This window comes from Protopterus annectens, chromosome 2.part1 (genome assembly GCF_019279795.1).
Source record: "Protopterus annectens isolate FY-2018-M chromosome 2.part1, PAN1.0, whole genome shotgun sequence".
Classification (NCBI taxonomy): domain Eukaryota; kingdom Metazoa; phylum Chordata; order Ceratodontiformes; family Protopteridae; genus Protopterus; species Protopterus annectens.
This window is the reverse complement of record NC_056729.1, coordinates 572,440,668-572,463,110: the sequence shown is the minus strand read 5'-3', so window position 1 is coordinate 572,463,110 and position 22,443 is coordinate 572,440,668. Positions and strand designations below refer to the sequence as shown.

General features: G+C 40.0%; 1 protein-coding gene across 7 annotated transcripts in view; it reads right to left on the bottom strand.

The window, feature by feature from the left end:
* Nucleotides 1-22,443, bottom strand: part of PTK2B (protein tyrosine kinase 2 beta) — a 2,401,727-nt gene that overhangs the window by 352,657 nt on the left and 2,026,627 nt on the right. For all 7 annotated transcript variants that reach the window (XM_044062346.1, XM_044062339.1, XM_044062341.1 and 4 more), the window contains one exon: nt 12,588-12,634. In XM_044062346.1, coding sequence (XP_043918281.1) covers nt 12,588-12,634 — 47 coding nt within the window. The remainder of the gene's footprint in view (nt 1-12,587; nt 12,635-22,443) is intronic.

The window sequence follows — 22,443 nt, the reverse complement described above, 5'->3', positions numbered from 1 at the left end:
ACTTAAATTTAACCTTCCTAAACCCCAAAGACCTCCTAGATGAAGTACACATAGGTTCATAGGTTCATACTAGGCTATCTGCCCGAGGGCATTTATAAGCCTAGCCCATAGTTTTGTGGCTTACGCCACCCCTTTAGTTTGGAGAAACTATGCCCATTATTTTGCTGTGCCTCTGTCGAGCAGTGACACTGAGGTAACCCCTGGGGTGTATCTGCGATCTCCCATCCATTGGTCAAGATTCCTCTTGAACAAGGCCAGCGAGGTGCTCTGCCTCACATAAACCGGGATTTTGTTCCACAGCATAGGGAGTCTTTGGGTGATGAATCTATCCCTCCAGCACGTCCTATTAATAACCGTGTCGAGGTTTAAGTCTCCCGCCCTTGTGGCTCTGTGGGATCTTGATTTTTTGAGATGAAGCATGTTCATCAAATCTGGGTTTGACATGGCCTTGTATGTCAGGCATAGGTCACCTCTGAGCAAGCGGTAAGCAACTGAATATAACTGGAGTTCTTTCAGTCGGGCAGCATAAGACAGATTTTTGAGACCCTTTATCCTTTTGGTGAGGAACTTTTGTGGCCTCTCCAGCTGCTGCAAGTGTCGGGTCAGATACATTCCGAATGGGGCATTGTACTCGATCATTGGTCTGATGAGTGATGAGTATACTACTTTAGCAATATGAGTGTCGAAAGAAAGGCTACTGTCAACCTGGGTTCCCAGGTCCCTAATAACTTCTTCTGTGTTCAGGGGATTGCCACCTATATGGTAGCTAGGGGTAACCTTATTTTTCCCGAAGGGTATGACTATGCATTTCTTGGCATTTAACTTTAGGCCATGGCTCTGGCACCAGTTATCCGTTTCTGTGAGACCCTTCTGAAGGATATCTGTGTTGGATGTGTTTTCAACTACGGCGCCCAGTTTGCAGTCATCTGCAAACTTTGTCAGCCATAACCCTCCTGTGTTTGCTTGTACTTCAGAAACGTAGATGCCAAACAAGAGTGGGCCCAGGACTGAGCCCTGTGGGACACCACTTGTGACAGGCTTTGAGTCTGACATGGCGCCAGCAACTCTGACACTGTGGGTTCTGTCACTCAGCCAGTTTGCAACCCATTTTGTAATGTATGGGTTTACATTTAAGTTGATGAGTTTTTCAATGATACCCGAGTGAGGTATTGTATCAAAAGCCTTCGCCAGGTCTAGGTAGGCTGTATGGACTGCCTTTCCCTTGTCAATGGCCTTGGTGACTGTTTCGAAAAAGTCAACCAAGTTTAAAAGGCATGATCTGCCTTTGACAAAGCCAAACTGGGCTGGATCCAAAGTCTGCAAGTTCCCTATGTCTTTATTTATGAGATCCACTATGATCCTCTCCATGGCCTTGCAGATAAGGCTTGTCAAGCTAATGGGACGGTAATTTCCAGGGTCGGTGGAGGCACCAACTTTGTGGAGTGGGACCACAGTCGCTGTGCGCCACTCCCTGGGTACGTATCCGGAGGTGAGACTAAGATTAAACAGCTGTCCTAACTGTGGGTTTAATTCCTCATTGAGTTCATGGAGCACACAGCCGGGGACACCATCAGGTCCCATGGATGCTGTGTTCTTTGCCTTGGAGAGAGCAGTTCTCACCTGGGCGTTAGAGATGTTTGGGGGGCTACAATCATTTGGTATAGATATCTCTCCTTTGGGGGGGGAGGGGGGGAGAAGTTTGCACTGAACCTGTCAGCCAGTATGTTGGCAATGTCTGTAGGATCAGTAATCTTCACTTAACAAATACCCTCGGCAGACCCAAATGCACTCTTTCTAAACAACACCCACATCAACACTTACAGACACATCTCATGGAGCCTATACTTCTAACCCCTAAGGCAAGCCACCACACAATCCAACATTCTGGCAATTTTAGACTCCATCGTGAGACATACTGATGTCATTGTCACCAAGCTGGGTAAGGAGAAAGTCACAGTCAATTGCTTGTCAGGGGCTAGGATCTCCCACATTAAGCACGATGTCAGGTCACTGGACCACAATTACCAGTATGACTCGGTCATTGTCCATGTGGATGTAAATGACCTGAAATGTAACTCCCTAAACTATAACGAAGACAGACATCATGAAACTCTTGGAATCTGTGTCCCAGGCTGGTATCAGCCTAGCATTGAGTAGCATTTTACTCTCCAAGGATGATGTCACAATATGCACAAAAGATGAATGACTTAATAATTGGGTTAGTTTCTGGTGTCATTCTAAGGGGGTGCAGTATTTGTCAGCATGGAAGGAGATGATCAGCAGACCATGCTGCTTTGCCAGGGATCCTTCCTCTAGTCTTTTGAATAATAGCTAAAACATTGTCTTCCCCATGGTGCCTTTATTAGGCAATGCCATACTGAAAGTACTACCAATACTGCAAATCATAACAAAGAAAATCTAAAGTTACTACTGCTCAATGCTAGGAGTCTAAACAAACTCCACTTCCTAGAAGCTTTCTTCTCCCTAAAGAATGCAGACATCTCTGTGGTCACTGAGACATGGTTTAAAGCTGCGGAGAGCACAGTAACAGTGCAAGATTATAATACATTCCACACATTTAAACCAGCTAAGATACAGACAGGGACAAAAGGTGGAAGTGTCTCAATTTACATCAAAAATTAATATACCTCAAGGCTGGTCAAACAGGACAATGCACTTGAGCTACTCCATGTTCATATCACCATAAGCAAAATCCAATACACTTTCTTGCAAGCTACAGGTCCCCCTCTATGAGCCAGGAAACCCATAACATGCATTTAAACTTATTGGAAACACTCACCATCCAACCCAATACCAGATTCATGTGTGACTTTAATTACCACACTATTAGCTGTGTATCCTATATGACACCAAACCTACAGGCACAGAGATTCCTGGATTTTGTAAACACAAACACTCTGGACCAGATTGTCAATACACCAAGGAGGAGTGCAACCATACTGGATCTGTTTATTTCTAATATGGGAGTGTGATGCACACCTGCCTAGTTTAATGTCTTCCCTGGTAAGGTCAGACCACAGCTAACCCTGGAATATTCAAGAAGTACTCTAAAGCTAACTTCCTGCTATTAAGTGATAACCTGGCAAAATTTTAAACACCATAACCCCAGAGAACACTGTTGCCTGCAATTCTCCAGCAGTACCATGCCACACCAAAAAAAATATCGTCCACAAAGCGTTTAACACTGGAAAAATGGGAAAGTATTAATGTATATGTAAATGCTAATTTATATACATCTAAAATTTCATTCTACAAATGCTTTGCGGACGATATTTTTTTTGGTGTGGCATGGTACTGCTGTAGAATTGCAGAGCGTCTATGGGTATTTAAATAATACTGTCGAATTTCTTAAATTCGAAATGACATTTTCTGAGGATTCCTTGAATTTCTTGGATGTTAAACTATGGATGACAGGGTGTGGTTTGGACACATGTATATATAAAAAAGATGTACAAGTAACTAAATACCTGCATAAGAAGAGCATGCACGTAAAAAGTACTTTAAAAAGTGTTCTTAAAAGTCAATATTTACGAGCCAGTAAGCTGAATACTCAGCCAGAGGTTTGTGATGCTCAGATGCAGGAAATGACTAGTAACTTTATTGAAAGAGGCTACAATATGGAAGAGATAGAAGTAGCTAGAAGGGATGTTCTAGAATTAAGGGACTCCAAAGCTAGACCTTATTTTTCTACTCAAACAAATACTGTTTCTGTGGAACTGGGTGCAATTCCATCACAACCCTTAAGATACCTTATGACCTACAGTACAGCCAGTAAAACAATAGAAGATGTTATTAGTAATAACTGGGATATCCTAAAGGCCATGCCGGATCATGAAAGTTGGCTTTCAGATAGACCTATGTTTACCTATCGTAATTGTAGTAACCTAAAGAAATTGTTGTGCTATAAAGATTTTTCTTTAAATAACAATAGTGTTCCTGTTTTTAATAAAAAGGGCACTTTTCTCTGTTACAACTGTTCTTGTTGCTTGAGTATAAATCAATCAACTGAATTTGTACATCCGATGAATGGCAACAAGTTCACTTTTCATTGCACTGCAACATGTAACACACCATCTATTATATATTTTGCCACTTGTAATAAATGCTTGGGCTTCTATGTTGGAAAATTGGTTAGAAGGTTAAAAGATAGGATAATAGAACATAGGTCTGAGATTCAAAGAAAAATATTAACAAACTCTTTAGCTAAACATATTAGTGAAACTGATGATACACACCAGTTTAGTTTTAGAGCTATACATGTAATATACCCAAATGCTAGACGTGGGGATTTAATAAAGTGTGGATATGAAAGAATATGAGTGGATTATTCGTTTGGAAGCAGATAAATATCCAGGTCTTAACAAACAAGTTACATTGAAACCTGTTTTGAAACTTAAACAACAAAAAGTGAAGAAAAAGTGACTATGTATCAGATATGTGTATGCTGTACTGCTATTGTGCTTTTAAAAGTTTAATTACTGTTCTTAATTGATATTGCTGATAAGTTGCTGTGTCATGTTATGTGCTTGAGTGATATTTAAAAATGCTGTTTTTGCAGCTATTTTATGTAAGACACTGAAGAAGGATAGTTTGTATATGAAAGCTTTGTTGTTTTATTAAAAGTTTTTTGACGGTGTGGAGTGTGACGACCGTGCCCTTGCCCAACAATCAAGGAGCCTCAATCCTCACCACTAACACCAGGGAGGTCATCTCATAGAAGAGAGGAAAGGCTAACTAATACACACAGTAAAGTACAATTTCCCTTAAGTGCACACAGAGATCACAGTCAGTCTGGGGCTGGTTGCTCCCTTGCCCACCAGGTCCCCAATAAGAATCCCCACTGGCACAGCTATACGGTCCAGGTCTCAGCCTAGCTGGGCAAGCTAAAACCTCCAGTACCCTCTCTGTCCAATCAGTGTTTCATGTCCCTGCCCAAGTAGCTAACACAACAAACACACACACACACACACACACACACACACACACACTTTGAGTTAAGTATTTATACAACTTCGCAGACACTCCTGGGAAAAGATGACACAGATTCTCCAGCTGTGCCCCTTTACCCATACCATACGGTAGTAATCCCTGCCACCACCCAGCTAATAATATCAGCCACTAAAAGGCCCTTAAAAGTGTGTCCAATTATTACTGTGCAATATCATTATCCAATGGTAATGTGACTATTCAGTCTAGGCTTATTGGAAGGGCTTATTACAATAAACTCTATAAATATATAATGTACTCTAAAGCATAATTTATCTCTGCATAAACCAATCACAGATAGAAGGTTTAAAAAATATTTAATAATAAATAATTAAAACACAAGACAAAACTACTACACCTCTAAGAGTCCAGAGATCACACAGAAACTTAAAATAATACAGTAGGACAGGTCTGATTTCAAATAAAAATACCTAATTACTCTTTACTAGCTTTAACTATTCCTACAAGAAATCACAGTGCTAGAAACTTACATGTGAGCTTAGGCAGAGTGCTGAGTTAGATATCCAAGATCAAAATGCTCCCAGTCTCTTGCTGAACAATATTTTTTAAACATTACTAACAAACATGTCTGCTAGGTCCCTCCCAAATGACATCATGTTGACACTTAGGTTTTCCCCAGCAAACAAACTGCATTATTTAGAACTTTACAACAATAAAAGTAATTTCACATGTATACTCTAACAGAAACCAGAGCAATAAAGCACATTCCACATCTAAATTCTGGTCATAAACTTTAGCTTTTAAACAATGGGCATGAAACCTTCATCCAGACTCACTGAAGCCGAATTCTAACATGAAAGGGTTGCAACATTCTTCACTGGGCCAGTAGAGTGCAATGTTGTCACATATTTTGCAGTTCCACATTTCACAGTATTCTTTTACACTCAAGAAAACATGCCTGTATTTTTACATTTATTTACAAATGCCAGAATTATATATCAAATTCTATTTGACTAAGCTGGCAGCCTTCGCCCATCTCTCCCCAGTCGTCACCCCCCCCCCCCCGGGGAACTCAAGCAAGTTTTTCAAGTGCCCCTTGAGAAACACTGCTTGAGAGTGCCAGGTCTATCTGGGTGTACCTCACCCCATTCCCTGTCTTGAGAGCCCATCTGCATTAGCATTGCTACTCCCACTGCGGTGCTGCACTGACATATCATATGTTTACAACCCCAGACTCCATCTTAGCAACTTGGCATTTTGCTGACTGGCTCTGTTTAACCATGTTAGAGGGTTGTGATCTGTCATCACAGTGAATTTTCTTCCATACAGATAAGGCTGAAGTTTCTGTAGTGCCCACACTATGGGCTAGACATTCTTTTCCTACAGCTGCATAGCATTCCTCTCTGGATTGGAGCCTACGACTGAGATAAACTACTGGGTGCTCTTCTCCCTCTGAAGAAATCTTGCTAAGTACAGCCCCCACCCCACAGTTTGAAGCATCCACCTGCACAACAAAGTCTTTGCTGTAGTCTGAACTGGCTAACACAATGGGTCCTCTCAAAGCTTCCTTAGGTTTCTGAAATGCCTGCTCACATGCTGGGGTCCACACTACCTTATCTGGCTTGTTCATCCTTGTCAGGTCTGTAAGGGGAGCAGCTATGGTACTATAATTGGGAACAAACTTTCTGTAGTACCCTGCTGTCCCTAAGAATGCCCTCACCTACTTTTTGGTAACAGGTGCAGGCCATGCCTGAATGGCTTCCACTTTGGCAGGTTCTGGCCTTATCTTACCACTCCCCACTCTATGTCCTATGTAGGAGACCTCTGTCATACCCACCTGACATTTTCCCAGCTTAATGGTCAACCCTGCCCTCTGTAGTCTGCCCAGCACTTCCCTAACAGGCTGAAGGTGCTCTTGCCAGGAATGGCTGTAGATAGCAAAATCATCCATGTAAGCAAGGGCAAACCCTCCTGCTAAGATATGATCTACCAGCCTCTGGAAAGTCACAGGGGCATTCTTCATCCCAAAGATCATCTTTGTGAACTCATACATGCCAAAAGGAGTCACAAAGGCTGACTTCTTTCTACCACTGGGAGTCAAGGGCACCTGTCAGTAACCCTTGCTAAGATCAATGGTTGTAAGATACTTAGCTCGACCCAGCTGCTCTAGGGCCTCATCTGTTCTAGACATGGGGTAAGCATCTGCCTCTGTGTGACTATTTAATTTTCTGTAATCCACACAGAACCTGGTGCTGCCATCCTTCTTTGGCACCAGTATCACTGGTGAGGCCCAGGGACTGTTGGACTCTTGAATCACCCCAGTTCCAACATCTCCTGTACCTCTTCCCTCAGAGTCTGTTTGACTCTCACAGGCACCCTATAAGGGGCCTGCCTGATGGGCCTTTGGGGTCCTGTATCCACCTGGTGCTGCACCAGGTGGGTGCCCCCTGGTTTCCCGGTGAACATGCCCCCAAACTCCTGTAACACTGCTCAGATTTCTCAAACCTGGGTAGGAGATAGCTGCTGGGACATTGCTACCCTTTCCACCGAGGTGTCAGCTCAGTCACAAGATCTCTCTCAGACTCCTCAAAACATGCCTTAAAACAATGGGCATGACACCTTCATCTAGACTGACTGGAGCCGAATTCTAACATGAAAGGGTCACAACATGTTTCACTGGGCCAGTAGAGTGCAATGTTGTCACATATTTTGCAGTTCCACATTTCATAGTATTCTTTTACACTCAAGAAAACATGCCTGTATTTTTACATTTATTTACAAATGCCAGAATTATCTATCAAATTCTATTTGACTATGCTTGTAGCCTTCGCCCATCTCTCCCCAATCATCACATGGAGTACTACTTTTTCTTGCTTGAAGCGGTTTGGTTTATACTTCTCCACTTCACCACTGGTTCACCTTCATTTTGTGATTTATTGTGTTTTTGTGAGCCAGGTTTCTGTGAGATTAAATGATGTTTGTGTGACTGTGAGTAGTTCAGTTGGGCTGTCTGTTGTGGAAATAATTGTGGCATCATCAGCGTACTGTATGAGAGAGGATTGGGGACAGGATTTATGGAGTTCATTGGTGAAGATGTTAAAGAGGAGGGGTCCAAGAATAGAGCTTTGTGGGACTCCAGTTTTGATAAGTAGAGAGGGAGAGAGGGAGAGAGTGCAGAGAGCCACTTGACTGATTGTTGCCGTTCAGAAAGGTAACTATTAAATCAGGATATAGTTGCAGAGGAGAGGTTGAGTTAGGAGAGTTTAGAGAGACGGATTGCATGGGAGACAGTGTCAAAGGCTTTGGACAGATCTAAGAAAAGGCAGGAGACAAGTTTGTTGTTAGCTCTGGCTAGAGAGATGGTACTGGAGAAGGAAATGAGAGCAGTGGAGGTGCTGTGATGAGGGTGAAAACCGTGTTGGGTATGGGTGATCAGGTTGCCTTGAATGAGGTGGGCCAAGATTTGTTTGTGTAAAGGGGAGAAAGTATGGCAATTGGTCGAAAGTTTGAAAGTTCAGTGGAATTACTGCCTTTGTCTATGGGTATGGTATAGAATTTTTTCCACAGGGCAGGAACTGTTGATTCAGAGACTGAGCGGTTAATTAGGATAGAGACAGGGTATGCTATAGATGTAGCAGCAATTTTTAGGAAGAGTGATGGCAAGTTGTCAGCCGACGGGGAGCAAGGTTTGAGTTTAAGGAGGAGGTTTTTAATGTAGCTTGTGGGAATGGGCCTTAGAGAGAAGGGGGAATAATCTAGATGGGGAGTTGTGGGTGGTGAGGGGTGGGGTTGGTTAGAAGTCTGTGTAAGCTTGCTTATGGTGTCAATGAAGTAAGAAATAAAGATGGATGCAGTTTCAAGGGGTGTGTCGTTGGGGCAGGGGGTTGGGTGTTGATGTATATCCTGGGTGGAGTATTTGGCTGATACTGTTCCAGAAAGACTTGGGGTTTCTGGAGTATGTAGTCTGGAGGAGATGGTAAAAATTCTTTTTACCATTATTAATGTTTTTTTCTGAGATTTCAGAGTTCCATACATCTTTGTTAGTGTGAGGGAGATTTTGTCTTCGACCAAAGTTTCCAAGCAGAGTCTCTTTTTTGAATTAGAGACTGAGTTGAGTTGGTGAGCCAAGGGGAGATGTGAGACTTAACCCTAACAGTGCATGGAGGAGCAAGACAGTTGAGTGCATTAAGGAAGATGGAGTTAAAGTATGTTACAGCTTTGTTAAGAGGTAATGTGAAAAGAGTGGACCAGGCTACTGCTGAGAGAGAATTATTGAAAGTCTCTGGGTTAAAGTTAGACAATTTCTGACATTCTTTGAATTTGTGCGGTTTGGGAATATGGGAGGATAGTTGGAGAATTCATATTGGGTAATGGTCACTGATCAGGTAGTGATTCAGGCAGAATATAGTGGTTGGGATTTGAAAAAATATATGTCAATGATAGAATGAAAATTGGTGGTTTTGTTGTGTAATGTGGGGGAGGAGATGAGTTGGGTATATCCACTGAGGTTAATGCAGGTGGTATGGGAGTTAGCAGTGAGGGTAGGCCAGTTGATATTAACATCTCCTAATATAATGAGGGTAAAGTGAAGATGAGGGAAATGTGCAGAACATGTTAGGTGTTAGACTGTGTGAGAGAGAAAGAAAGAAGAGGGAAATGGTATAAAAATGACAGAGATGCTGAACAGTATAAAAGAGTGGAAGGAGATGGGAAAGATTGGGAAGTAATTTGGAAAGTGTTTAAAGAAGTGAGTGGGGTGGATGGGAGGGGTGGATACTTATTACAGTAGGTGGATAGTGAAGAGGGGTGGAGTGTAGTAGGTGTGTAGAGGAGAAGGAGGGATTAAGGTGAAAGAGATGGTTTCTGACTGGAAAGAGTTGCACGATGTAGGGGGTGGGGTTATGAGTGTAAACTATAAAGAAAATTGATTAGGGGTGGGTGGGAATGGGGGTAGGGTAGATGAGTGGAGTGAGCCCAAGCGTAGCGAGGGAGAATGGAGTGGGTTGAGCCAGGACACAGTAGACAGCAAGATAGACACAAAACAATATGTAGAGTAGTGGAATGCAGCAGAGAAAGCAGTTGCTAAGGTATAAGGTAGAAGAGAGTGAAGGTGTGTGTGTGAGAGCAGGCTAGAGTGGGAAGGAGCAAAAAGTAAAGGAAGCTAGGCAAGTAAGAGGACATGAACAGGACTGTGGAGGTGATGACTATACAGACTAGAGTATATGACTAAAAAGGCAAGCATATTAGAGATACAAAAGAAAAGAGTAGGAGAATATCGGAGAATATGGTGAGAACCCAGTAAAATGGAAAAGGGGGGTCTGGTACGGGAGTGTGCAGGTGACCTATACAGACAGACAGCTACATATAGACATAGATATACACATACACAAACACACACACACATATATATGAGAGCCATGCATTTTGTTGATTGTTGCATTTATAAAAGCAATGTTTTTTTTACTGGACTACTGTTTCAATGAAATGTGCCTTTATTGTATACATGGAGATTATAGCAAAGTAGGGATTAATGTTACTCTCTCTTCCTCACTGCTGTGCAATCCCAGAGATAGTTTTTGTATGTGTGGTTGTGTTTTTACATAGGTACCATATTTTAATGTCAGCTGCATAGTACTATTTTTCACTGCAGATGCTGCTTTACAGTTGGGTGATGCTGTATGCTTTGCAACTGTTTTTGTACATCCAATTTAATAATTTAAGTCTGTATATGTGTGGGTATTGTGTTTAGCTGCTGTGTGTTTTGATGGAGTGTCAGGAATAGAGGGCAGCCAGAGAGAAGCAGTAGAATCGAAGACTTAATAGGAACATTTTTACAACAAAAAAGCTGGAATTTCTATTTTACAACAAACAAGTTGGAATTTCTATTACAGTCCACAGAGGACAAACCTCAACAGCCAGATATCTCTGTATCAAGACATTGTGGATTTATTACAGGTTTAATGTCTTGGTGATCTGCATGTGTGCAAGCAGTGAGAGATAAAAATGCTTCAGTCATAAGGTAAACAACAAAGGTAATTAGTGTTTAAGGAGATACTTAAATGTGACTGAAAATTTAGAGGCACCTGAAGGGCTAGGCTTTTGGATACTTCAGTTTCATTACCCGTGCTGGTAAAACAGTTGACTTTGAATTTTTGCTATGATAGGGTAACTGAGAATGAAGAATAATAATATCTTTACAGTCCCAAATAAGCACAGTAGTTTTAATAATGTGCTCTACTCTTTTGTCACATTTATACCAGTATTTGAAATGTAACTGAGACATTTTAAATCAGCCCACAGAGAACTGTTATTTTAATTTAAACCTCACAGAAAGCATGCAGAAAAAAAACAGGTAGGAACTTGCCAAACTTCAAACAATGAGCAGACAAAGCAATTCCTGTGGAAATAGTAGGAAAAAAGTGTTGCAGCAACCTCCAAAGTAGATAAAAAATTGATTTATTACAATAATCCTCAAAGAAAGCAGCACTTAAATAAACTGATTTCAGATTTTAATAGTCATTTTATGAATGTTGATAAGGATAGTGACCTGTTGGCAATGGACAGTAACACATACATGCTCACGATAGAACTGATGTAATCTGATGGTGTTATAAATTAGTGAAATGAGTTATATTAATGGAAAATACAGTGACATTAATCAGATGTTGCTAGAGATGCCAACTGAAAATTTTGTTTCATAGAAATAATCAATGTTTGTTTGACTTAAATAACTGATAAGTGACTCCTGGTTTTATTTATTTATTTTTTACCAAGGCTGATCATAATAGGCCAATAATGCCAGCTGTGAGGTCAAAAACAGAAGCATTGGCTGCCTTGTTTTGTGTTCTGCTGAAACCTCACATTCCTTCCAATGCAGCTGCTTGTTCACATTGGCAGCATCCTTTATTGTAGATGCCTCTGGCTTTGATAAGCTGTCAGAACTGTACTATTGTTAATTCTCTAGGAAATCCACTAAATTTAGGTATCACTGATTTGTATATAACACACACAGACACACACACACACATATATATATATATATATATATATATATATATATATATATATATATATGAACATGAGGTCAGAGTGCCACATGAACAGTCATCAAATCCGGTAGACAATGTTCCAAACCAAACTGGTGTGCATATACTAGTTGCTTGTGTTATATACAATACATTTGTTTCTTGCTGCAGACATAACAAAGTTCTACAGGTAATGTGAGCTACCCTTAGTGCCAAAAGTTTGTTTTCTCAAAGTTATAGTTTATCATGTATTTTTTGCCTCCCAAGTTATTTCTAACAGAGAAGATTAGCTCCAGTGGGAGTTTACTGTCCCAGAACTGTAAAAACAAATCCATTTTCATAGCACTACAGACTCCAGAAAATTTGCACAGCATGTTGTCTCACAGATTATAAGTAGTTTCTCTGCAAGCGTGTGTTACCCACAACAGTTATACATTAATATATGCTTTAGTATTAGCAACTAAAGTAAAACTGCCAAATCCACATTAAACTGATATATATATATATATATATATATATATATATATATATATATATATAATAAATATGATATGAAAGTGTTTACTACATCCAACAGAGCTAGCAAAAACTTACCTATACTTTCTGCTGAATACAGTTTTGATCGTCGATCCATTCTCTCTCTGAAAAGATAAAATAAATGACAAATACAAATAGGTAACTATTTTAATTGACACTTGGTCATATTTTCTTTAGGGGTTATGACAATACTTTATAACAATTCAATGGTCCCGCCATGTGCACTCTGTCCCTCTGTTCACTCACAGCAACTCTACTCATTTCTGTCCTAAAAATTAATGCTTACAAAGGTCAACACCTTGTCATTGTTTACATCCCTAAGGTAATAATAACCCAACAGTAAAGGACCTATTATGCTGGTTATCAACAAACCCTAACCAAAAAACAATCATTTTAGGGGAGCCATACACAGACTGGCAATCAATTTCCTCTACTCATCCCACTTCAGCCATTAACCTATACAAATTCACACAACTTATTACCTCTGCTACCAAATATAATAACTCCCCCAAGAGATCATCCACCCTTAAATGGGCCCTCACATCAGATTCACACAAACTGACTTCCTCCAGGACATTCTCTAGCTCCAATAGTGACCACTCTAAAATCTTTGTTAAAAATACTAATTAATACTCCAAAAATCACCAATATAAGTCAGAATTCCATCCTAGCAAAGTTCAGTAAAGAAATCTTCGTAGTCAGTCTAAAAACCTGGAATTGGCAGTCCTCAAAATCTTTTCCCTTGCTGAGGTGCTTACGCATTTCAATAACACCTTTCTCAGTCAAGCAGCCCCAACTAGATACAAAACCCTGCCTCATACTTCTTCAAGTTCACTAAACTACTTATGACATCAAGAGATAAAATATCGAAGTCATGGCTTCATACCAAAATGCAATCCAAACGCCAACACTTCAGAGATCTTCAAAACCACACCAAAAACTTATTACATTAGAAAAAAAAACATTTGCTATACCACACTCTAAGACAGTCACATTAAGATCTCCAAACAGTTCTGGTTCTCCATTCAAATTTGCTGAACCCAATTTGCCCAGCCCAATCAACCCTTACCTACAACAACCATGATGATCCTATCTCTAACCATTTTAACTCTCACTTAATACAAACAGTCACTTTTCAAACAACTGTTTGCTGACACCCACCTCTATCCCTACAGAAGTGCCATCTCAAATCCCTAGGTTCCATCTTGATTCAGTTCCCACTATCACCACCAAATATCTTCTTCTAAAGCTCAAACCCACCACACTTGCTTCTGACAATCACCACTGTGAATGCATTTACATGGCTGCTGATTCTAGTCTACCTCAACTCAATGCTTCTCCAATTTAAAGTAGAACCTTCAAGCCACTGCTACATCTATAAGATACCTAGCTTATACCACCTTAAGTACAAATCACAAGTTGCTTACACAGCTGTACTATCTCACCTCTATTTCTCCACAAATTTCTCTCTTTCTCCAATATCCCTAAATTCCTACTCTCCCTCCTATCACCTCTTCCCACTTCCCACCATTTCCTCCTAGTTCCCCTATTTTACCACCTTTTCTTCCATTATGTACCGTAAAGTTACACCGTTTTAATGTTGGATAAACCAAATATCTCTGTCAAAGATTTTTATATTAATATCACTTTTCACTGGCATTTCTTTATATTAGACCATAACTCTGCTGCTTGTATTCTTAATGTAGTGTTTCATTAGAACCCTGTGTTTTAGACTGTTGTATGTATGTTGTCACTATTTTAACTGCAGTGCTTTCCTTAGAACATTACTATATGCATTTTTCTCTCATTGTTTGAAGCTTTTTCCCCATACGTTTCCACTGAAAAGGGTCTGTTCTTGACCTGTCAGACTATCTCGGTCAACAAAAGTAAATAAATTAAATATATAAATATAATATAGTTCATAAAAAACTCGGGGTACTATATAGAAATAAACAATACCTAACCAAGACAGCCAGGACTGCTACTGCCAACTCACAGCTACTCTGCACTCTACTCTATGCTTTCCCATACTCACCAACCCCAGACAGACTGACCTAAACAGACTAGAAGCCTGCTACAATATAATTTCTAAATTTGCAACAGGCACATCCTACCATAGCCACCACTGTAACTCACTCAGGGAATGTGATTGGCTTGAACTACCTCAGCTCCTTCACCTGAATCAACTCTTACTTGCACACAAACTAATAAACAAGCCCCACAAGATCCCATCACTCTAAAACCTTCTCCAACCTTACTCCTCTTCCAGATCCCCAAGATCCAACAGCAAAAATCTACTTCTCACCACCATACCCAAAAATTCAGCAGAAGAAGCCCTCTTCTCCTGTACCATTTCTAAACTATGGAACAACCTCCCTACCTCGATAACCAGCTTACCTTCCTGCAGTCTATTCAAAACCACTCTCAAATCCCACCTAAAAATACACTGGCTCTGCCCTTGCTCCAGCCCAGACTAAGAAAACTTCCAACCTCTTAGTACAGTGTTAGATATCATCTTTTTGTTAATATCATCTTTTTGTCAACTCAACTTAAAATCTGTCTAGTACTCATTACCCATTGCATGTCCCGTATCCCACTATTGTTTTATGCATTCTGCATGTCAAAGTGTTTACTGTACATCATCTACTATTGTAGCATTTTCCATTATGTACTTGTGGAGCTTTTCTCCCCAGGCCTCCATTGTAAAAGGATCCATGTCCAGTTGGAATTTCCTGGTAAACAAATGTAATAAAATAAAATAAATAATAATAAAAAAATAAATATTGACAAACAGATCTAATCAAAAAACTATGTGCCCAATAACTGGAAAAATATTTACTCATCTCCATTCAAAAAGGTGGGATGACACTGAATTCTGTAACTACTGTTCCACTGGCATCCTTTCCCCTCTATTAAATATTCCTGAAACATGTACTCAAACCCAACTACATAAACATTTAACAGACAATAACCTTCTTTCCTCAACCAAGCATGGTTTCAGACCACACCACTGCTCTCCTTAATTTCATCAAGTCAATCTCCACAGGGATTCTGGAAACCTTGTCTCCTCATTGTTCCTTGACATATCCGCAGCATTTTACACTGTATGCCACTAGACTCTTCTCCACAGATTATCCTCAACATAGCTTCACAGCACCTCCTTTTATTGGTTCCACAGCTACCTCGGTTATAGATTACAGGCACTAAAATCGCACAATGAACAACTCTTCACTTTTGTACATCCCAGCAGTAATTCCACAAGGCTCAATTCTAGGCCCCATTCTGCTAGTTATACTTAGCTAAGCTTCTCACATATCCATTCCTACTATTCTATAACTTTTTCTATGTTATATTCTTACTTCCTTGATTTCTCACAGCCTACCAGATGGACAGACTGCACATCTAACTTTCCCAAATACCCTCACTCCTCCTTTAGACTTTCACCATTCCTACTTTAAACCTGTTGTTTGAGAACCATGTCATTAGTCAGACCCAGACTCTCACTCTACTCTGCACTATCTTTTCTTTCCTTTCCTCTCTTCTCAGCTGAGGTGGCACATAGGCTGCTGTTCCCTCTCTAAAAATCCCTTCACAGTTCCTCTAAACAGCTTTCAAACAGACCATTCCTTCCAGCTTAATCCAGTCATCTGAACATCATAGAGTTACCCAGCTCCTGCTCTTTCACTACTGCACAGACTTCGTCTACTACACATACATATGACAATATACTCATAAACATACATATCAGGATATACCCATAAACACGTATATCACAATATACTCATAAACATACAGAGCACAATACACCCACATACATACCATGATACACTCATAAACATGCATAGCATGATATACCCATACACATACATAGCATGATGTATCTATAAACATGCATACCATGATGCACTCATAAACATACACAGTACGATATACCCATAAACACGCATATCACAATACACCCATAAATAAACATAGCATGATACACCCAAAACATACATAGCACAATATACCAATAAACATGCATAGCACAATACACATATAAACATACATTTACTTATTTATTTTACATTTTATTTTATTTTACATTTGTTAACTGGGAAAGTCCAACTTGGAATGAGACAATTTTCAGTGGATGCCCGGTTAGAAACGCTCCAGATGCATATCTTTGTAACATGGGAAGAAACCGGGGCACCCGGAGGAAACTCACACAAACACAGGGAGGACATGCAGACTCTGCACAGAAGGCACCCCAGCCAAGAATTGAACTGAAGAATCTCTTGCTGTGAAGCGACAATGCTACCGCTGCACCACTGTGCCATCCATAAACACACATACACCTACAAACATGCCAAACACAATACACCCATAAATATACATACTCTACATAGCACAACACACACATACACATACAAATCACAATACACCCATAAACATGCATAGCATGTGTGAAGTTCCTCCTCTGGGCCAGTAATCCAGGAGTATCAATCCTTACCAATGACAACAGTGGAGAATGTTCACTTAGAACAAAAATAGATACAGTATTTTTAGATGCAGCTCTCTGCATCAAGAACAATTTCCCATAATAAAACACAGGGAGCACACTCCAGTCCTGGAGCTGGTCATTCTCTCCAGGCCCGAAATAAGACTCCACCTTTCCCTCTGCAGAAATCAGTGCTCTGTGTCTCTGTTCCAAGTAGCTTACACACACACTTTTTGAGATTCGATTTTCACACACACACACAAACACACCTGGTAAAAGCTGGTACGGATTTACCCATTATGCCACCTCCACCCAGACTATAAGGCAGATTCACTGCCACCAACCAGCTATTTTAAGGCTCTTACCAGGGTACCTAATTACTCTTAGTAAAATTAATATTTATACAAATGGTAGTGTTAACCTGTCAGCAAGACTTTCAGGAGCATGATGCTACAGTGCCACTAAATAAATGCAAGTACTCTCATGGGTTACAATATTTTTGAAAAGATGCTATAATGAAAGGTTTAGATATATTTAATCATAAATAATAAAAAAACATGAGAATACTGAGTATCTATTTAGAGTAAATACCAGAGTTTCAATTCACAGGCAATATAAAAAATAACACAGATGGAATGACTCAGACAGATACAGGAAAACAATACTGTTAGCTAATCTCACTATATTTCCTAAATGACTAAAGAATTACTGTTCCCTAGTTAAGTTACTTACTAAAGCAAGGTGAGTGGTATTGTCAGTTCCAAAACAGAGTGCTGTGTGTCATATGTCACACCTTTCACTAGTATCTAAATACAATTTCAGCTGGCTACATACTGACATCACACCTGGTCACCTGATTCTGTGGTTCCCACACTACCCCTCTGATTAGAAGCTGAGCAAAGATCTAGCACAGATGTATCACAATTTACACCAATAACTTTGCTATGGCTTATTCCAGCAACTGGAGACTGTAAAACAATTCCAACCATTTCATCTTTCCTGCAGTGACTAACCAGCCATTCTCTGGCACCCCAGGGTAGGAATTAGTTAACCACTAAGGACAATGACAGCAGGATCCTAGCCCAAACAGTGTGTCTCTGGCTGCATTCAGGCCTGTGAGATAAAATCTTTATGGCCTAAACCAAATCATTTAATTTCAGGTATTTTTCTTAAGGTTAGTTGGGCTGAGCTGAGTTTAACCCCTTCCCTTCCAGCACCCTCTGTTAATATATATATACATTTCACCAGTTACAATACAGTCCATACACATGAATTTCTTTTCTGTCCAGCGGGAACCACTGCCAATACATTTTTAACACAAGTATCCATACACATCAGTTTGATATTCAAATGACATAAAATTCTATACAAAACTCCAACTAGTTATGCTGGCATATGTTACACATGCACTGCCCTACTCTCTATCTTGCATAGCTGGCACTACTTCACATCATCACGGCACAATACACCCATAAACAAACACAGCACAATACATCCATAAGCATATATATCACAATACACTCATAAACATACATAGTACAATGCACCCAGAAACATACATAGCACACTACACCCATAAGCATGCATAGCACGATACACCCATAAACATGCATAGCACGATACACCCATAAACATATACAGCACAATGCACCCTGAAACATACATAGCACAATATACCCATAAACATGTGGAGTACAATACTCCCATAAACATGTGGAGTACAATACTCCAAAAACATGCAGAGCACAATGCGCCCATAAACCTGTACACATTGCAAAATATACCCATAAGCATGCACAGCATGATAGATCTATAAACATTCTTAGTACAGTACACCCATAAACATACATTGCATAATACACCCATAAATATACACATATAGCACGATGCACCCATAAACATACTGTACATACAATACACCCATAAACATATATACATAGCACAATACACCCATAAACATACATAGCAAAATGCACCCATAAACGTGCATAGTACAATGCACCCATAAATAAATACCATCTTCCTCCTTATCTAACTCATCAGGAAGCATAAAATTAATTCACATTCACAGCTCTTTAGAATAACCACCCTCTTCCATCTGCTTCTAGCTTGTTTTCTATTTTATCGACTACATCCCACCTAAACTACATTATCTGCCCACATCATAGTTCCAACGTCTTGCAACACTTCCATTCACCTCCTCACCCTACTTAGGGACTACTGATCATCTCTAACACATCTAACCAAAAGTAACTTTAAATTCAGATTTTTTTTTTCTACTGGATCACTTCCATCCCCACATCCAACTTAAAAAATCTTGAAAAAAAATCATTTTCTCAGGAGACATCCACATAAATCCTGGTCCCTCCCATAATAAATTAACCCATCCAAAAATCATACTTTCTCCTGTCTAACAGCTAAGGACCTTAATTGCCTGCTTAAACATGTGCAGTATCAACAATAAATGGATATCCTTGGAGGCATGATTACTTACTGAGAAACCACATATTGCAACTATTAAAAAAACTTGGCATAAAGATGATTTCTGTCCTATCTTTATTCCAAATTACTATAATTTTCTTAATAACAAAAGACCAGATCCTAGACTATATGATGGAACTTGACTACTCATACAAAACAACTTCTCACTAAACACTACTGCAACAGCAATAGCTTAACCTCCCAGTAATGATAGGCCTAATAGAGTACATGATCATCTATGTGCAGAAAGACATTCTCATTTACATGTTACCTCAGTTTATGTTCCAGCTCCATCTTCTGTTACAGTAATTGAACAAGTCATCAAAGAGATATTCCCTAATGGCATCCCTCCAACACAATTATTCTAGGAGACTTCAATTTCTGATGTTACAGGATGATTTGCCCAGCCACTGCTCAAAATGCTACAACAAGGGCTTGACCCATTAGTAAAGAGTCCCACTAGACCTAAATAACAAACAGGTAATAACACTACCCAAGGCCTTATCTCATCTAGCACTAGCCATAGATGTATGAACGTAAGCACCCTGCCAAAAAAACTTAGTGATCACTGCCTTTAAGGCCCATACATTACCCATTCAAATAACAAGTACATCAATTTCAGTTTCCAAAAAGGAAAAATTAACCCTACTTACTTCAAAATAACTGGGAACCATTACAAGACTAGACAGATTCTAATACAGCCTTTAAATACTTTCAGCTTACCAGTACTTCAAGACACACTACTCAGGGGTCATACTTTCCAATGGATAAACACTGAACTAAAAAATGCAAAATAAAATAATTCACTTCAGGAATAATGCTTGGAAATGCCAAAAACAAAGCTCATCCAATACTGCCCTCCATTAAGAATACCTAAAGCACAGAAAGAAAATGAAAACAGTCACCTGTCCACTTCAGTTTTAGAAAGAAGAAATCTAATAGGCCCATCTGCTGACCCCCTCCCACGCCTCCATAAACCTTTCTTCTAACAAGTACTTTTCATTCCATAAGAATGACAGTCATTTCCTAATATCATCCATTAAGAGTGGAGCAAGTTCCTTTCCTGGACAATACCCTCCCTATCAGTCCTCACCAAGTCTAAAGCCACAGTTATATACTCTCCCATGCCTCTTTCTACATTAAGGAAATCACTATTAAAGAAACTAAGAAACTACTTTTAAATCTTAATAAAACTTTTGGAACTAAATTTAACAAACTCACCCAACCATTCAAAATATGTCCAAAGGTTCATAGGTGTGTACTAGGCCAACGGCCCTGAAGCCTTTACTAGTCTAGCTCATAGACATGCCCTGGCATCATGCCATTAGTTCCTGGTGCCTCTATCAAGTAGAGCCACTGGAGTGATCCCTGGGGTGAACTTTCTTATTTCCCATCCACTCATCAAGATTTCTCTTGAAAAGGGCCAGTGAGATCCTCTGCTTGACATGTATGGGAAGTCTATTCCAGAGCATGGGCAGTGCCTGGGTTATGAACCTGTCCCTCCAGCATGTTCTGTTGATTGTGGCAATGAGGTTGAGGTCCCTGGAGCATGTGGTGCAAATTGATTGGGATTTATTTAGATGTAACATTTCTAACAGGGCTAGGTCAGACATGACTTTGTAAGTCAAGCAGAGATCGCTTCTTGATAGACGATATGAAACATAGAAAACCTGGAGTTTTTTTTGAGTCTGTCCATGTAGGGCATGTGTTTAAGGCCTGGGATCCTCTTTGTGAGGTACTTTTGTGGCCTTTCCAGCTGTCGCAGGTGTTTAGTGAGGTTCATGCCCAAATAGGGCATTATACTCAATGATTGGTCTAATGAGAGAAGAGTAGAGAGAGATGAGGACCTCTTTCTTCCTGGATGCAAAACCCTTGGTAATAAGATGTGACACATAGAAGGACTTTCTAACCACAGTGGCAATGTGGTGGTCGAAGGAGAGGTTGCTATCAACCTGTGTCCCCAGATCTCTTATAACGCCTTCATTGTTCAGTGGGCTATCATCAATGTCGTAATTAGTGGGAACTGAGTTTTTCCCAAAGGGAATGATGACACATTTTTTTGCAATAAGCTTAAGGCCATGGTTTTGACACCAGTCGTTGGTCTCAGTGAGGCCTTTCTGTAGGATGTCTACATCACTTGGGGAGTTAATAATGGTTCCCAGCTTGCAATTGTCGGTGAACTAGGTCAGCCAGAGTCCCTCTGTGTTGGCCTGGACGTCTGAAAAGCAGATGCCAAACAGGAGAGGACCCAGGACCGATCCCTGTGGGACTCCACTTGGAGTCTGCTACTTTCACATTGTGGGTTCTATCTGTGAGCCAATTTGCAACTCACCTAATGATATAGTGGTTGATGCCTAGTTTGGTGAGTCTATCAATAATTCCTGTGTGGGGAGTGTCATCCGAATACATACCCAAACCTCTCTCATACATCTGCAGTCTGTAATTAACAACAGTTGCATTCTCAGAGGCCCTCAAACATTCTATAAACATTCCACTTCCAAAACATACCTCTTCAAGGGACTGTAAAGCCTTTAGATGCATCTCAAAACTATCCAAAAATCTTTGAACAAAGCCCTATATAAGCAAATCAATGACCACATTAACAGCCAAAGCCTACTGTTTGACCAAAGAACATGGCTACAGAAAAGCTGTCAACACAAAAATTGCATTATACACCACAAGCAATTAAAATACTGTAATATTAATGATGGTCATATTACAGCTGGACTGTTTACTGACATGAGAAAGCCATTTAAAATAATCAGACTTGAATAACCTCTGTACAAAGTCTGCAATAACCTCTGTGACAACACAGTTCTTGGATATATAGTTACAGATCCTTTCAAATATACTCAATAATTCCCTCTCTAATACACAAACATTCAATATTGACATTTCGCAAGGGTCAGAACTCACTCCTCTTCACTTTCCCATTTATCAAAGATGTTGCAC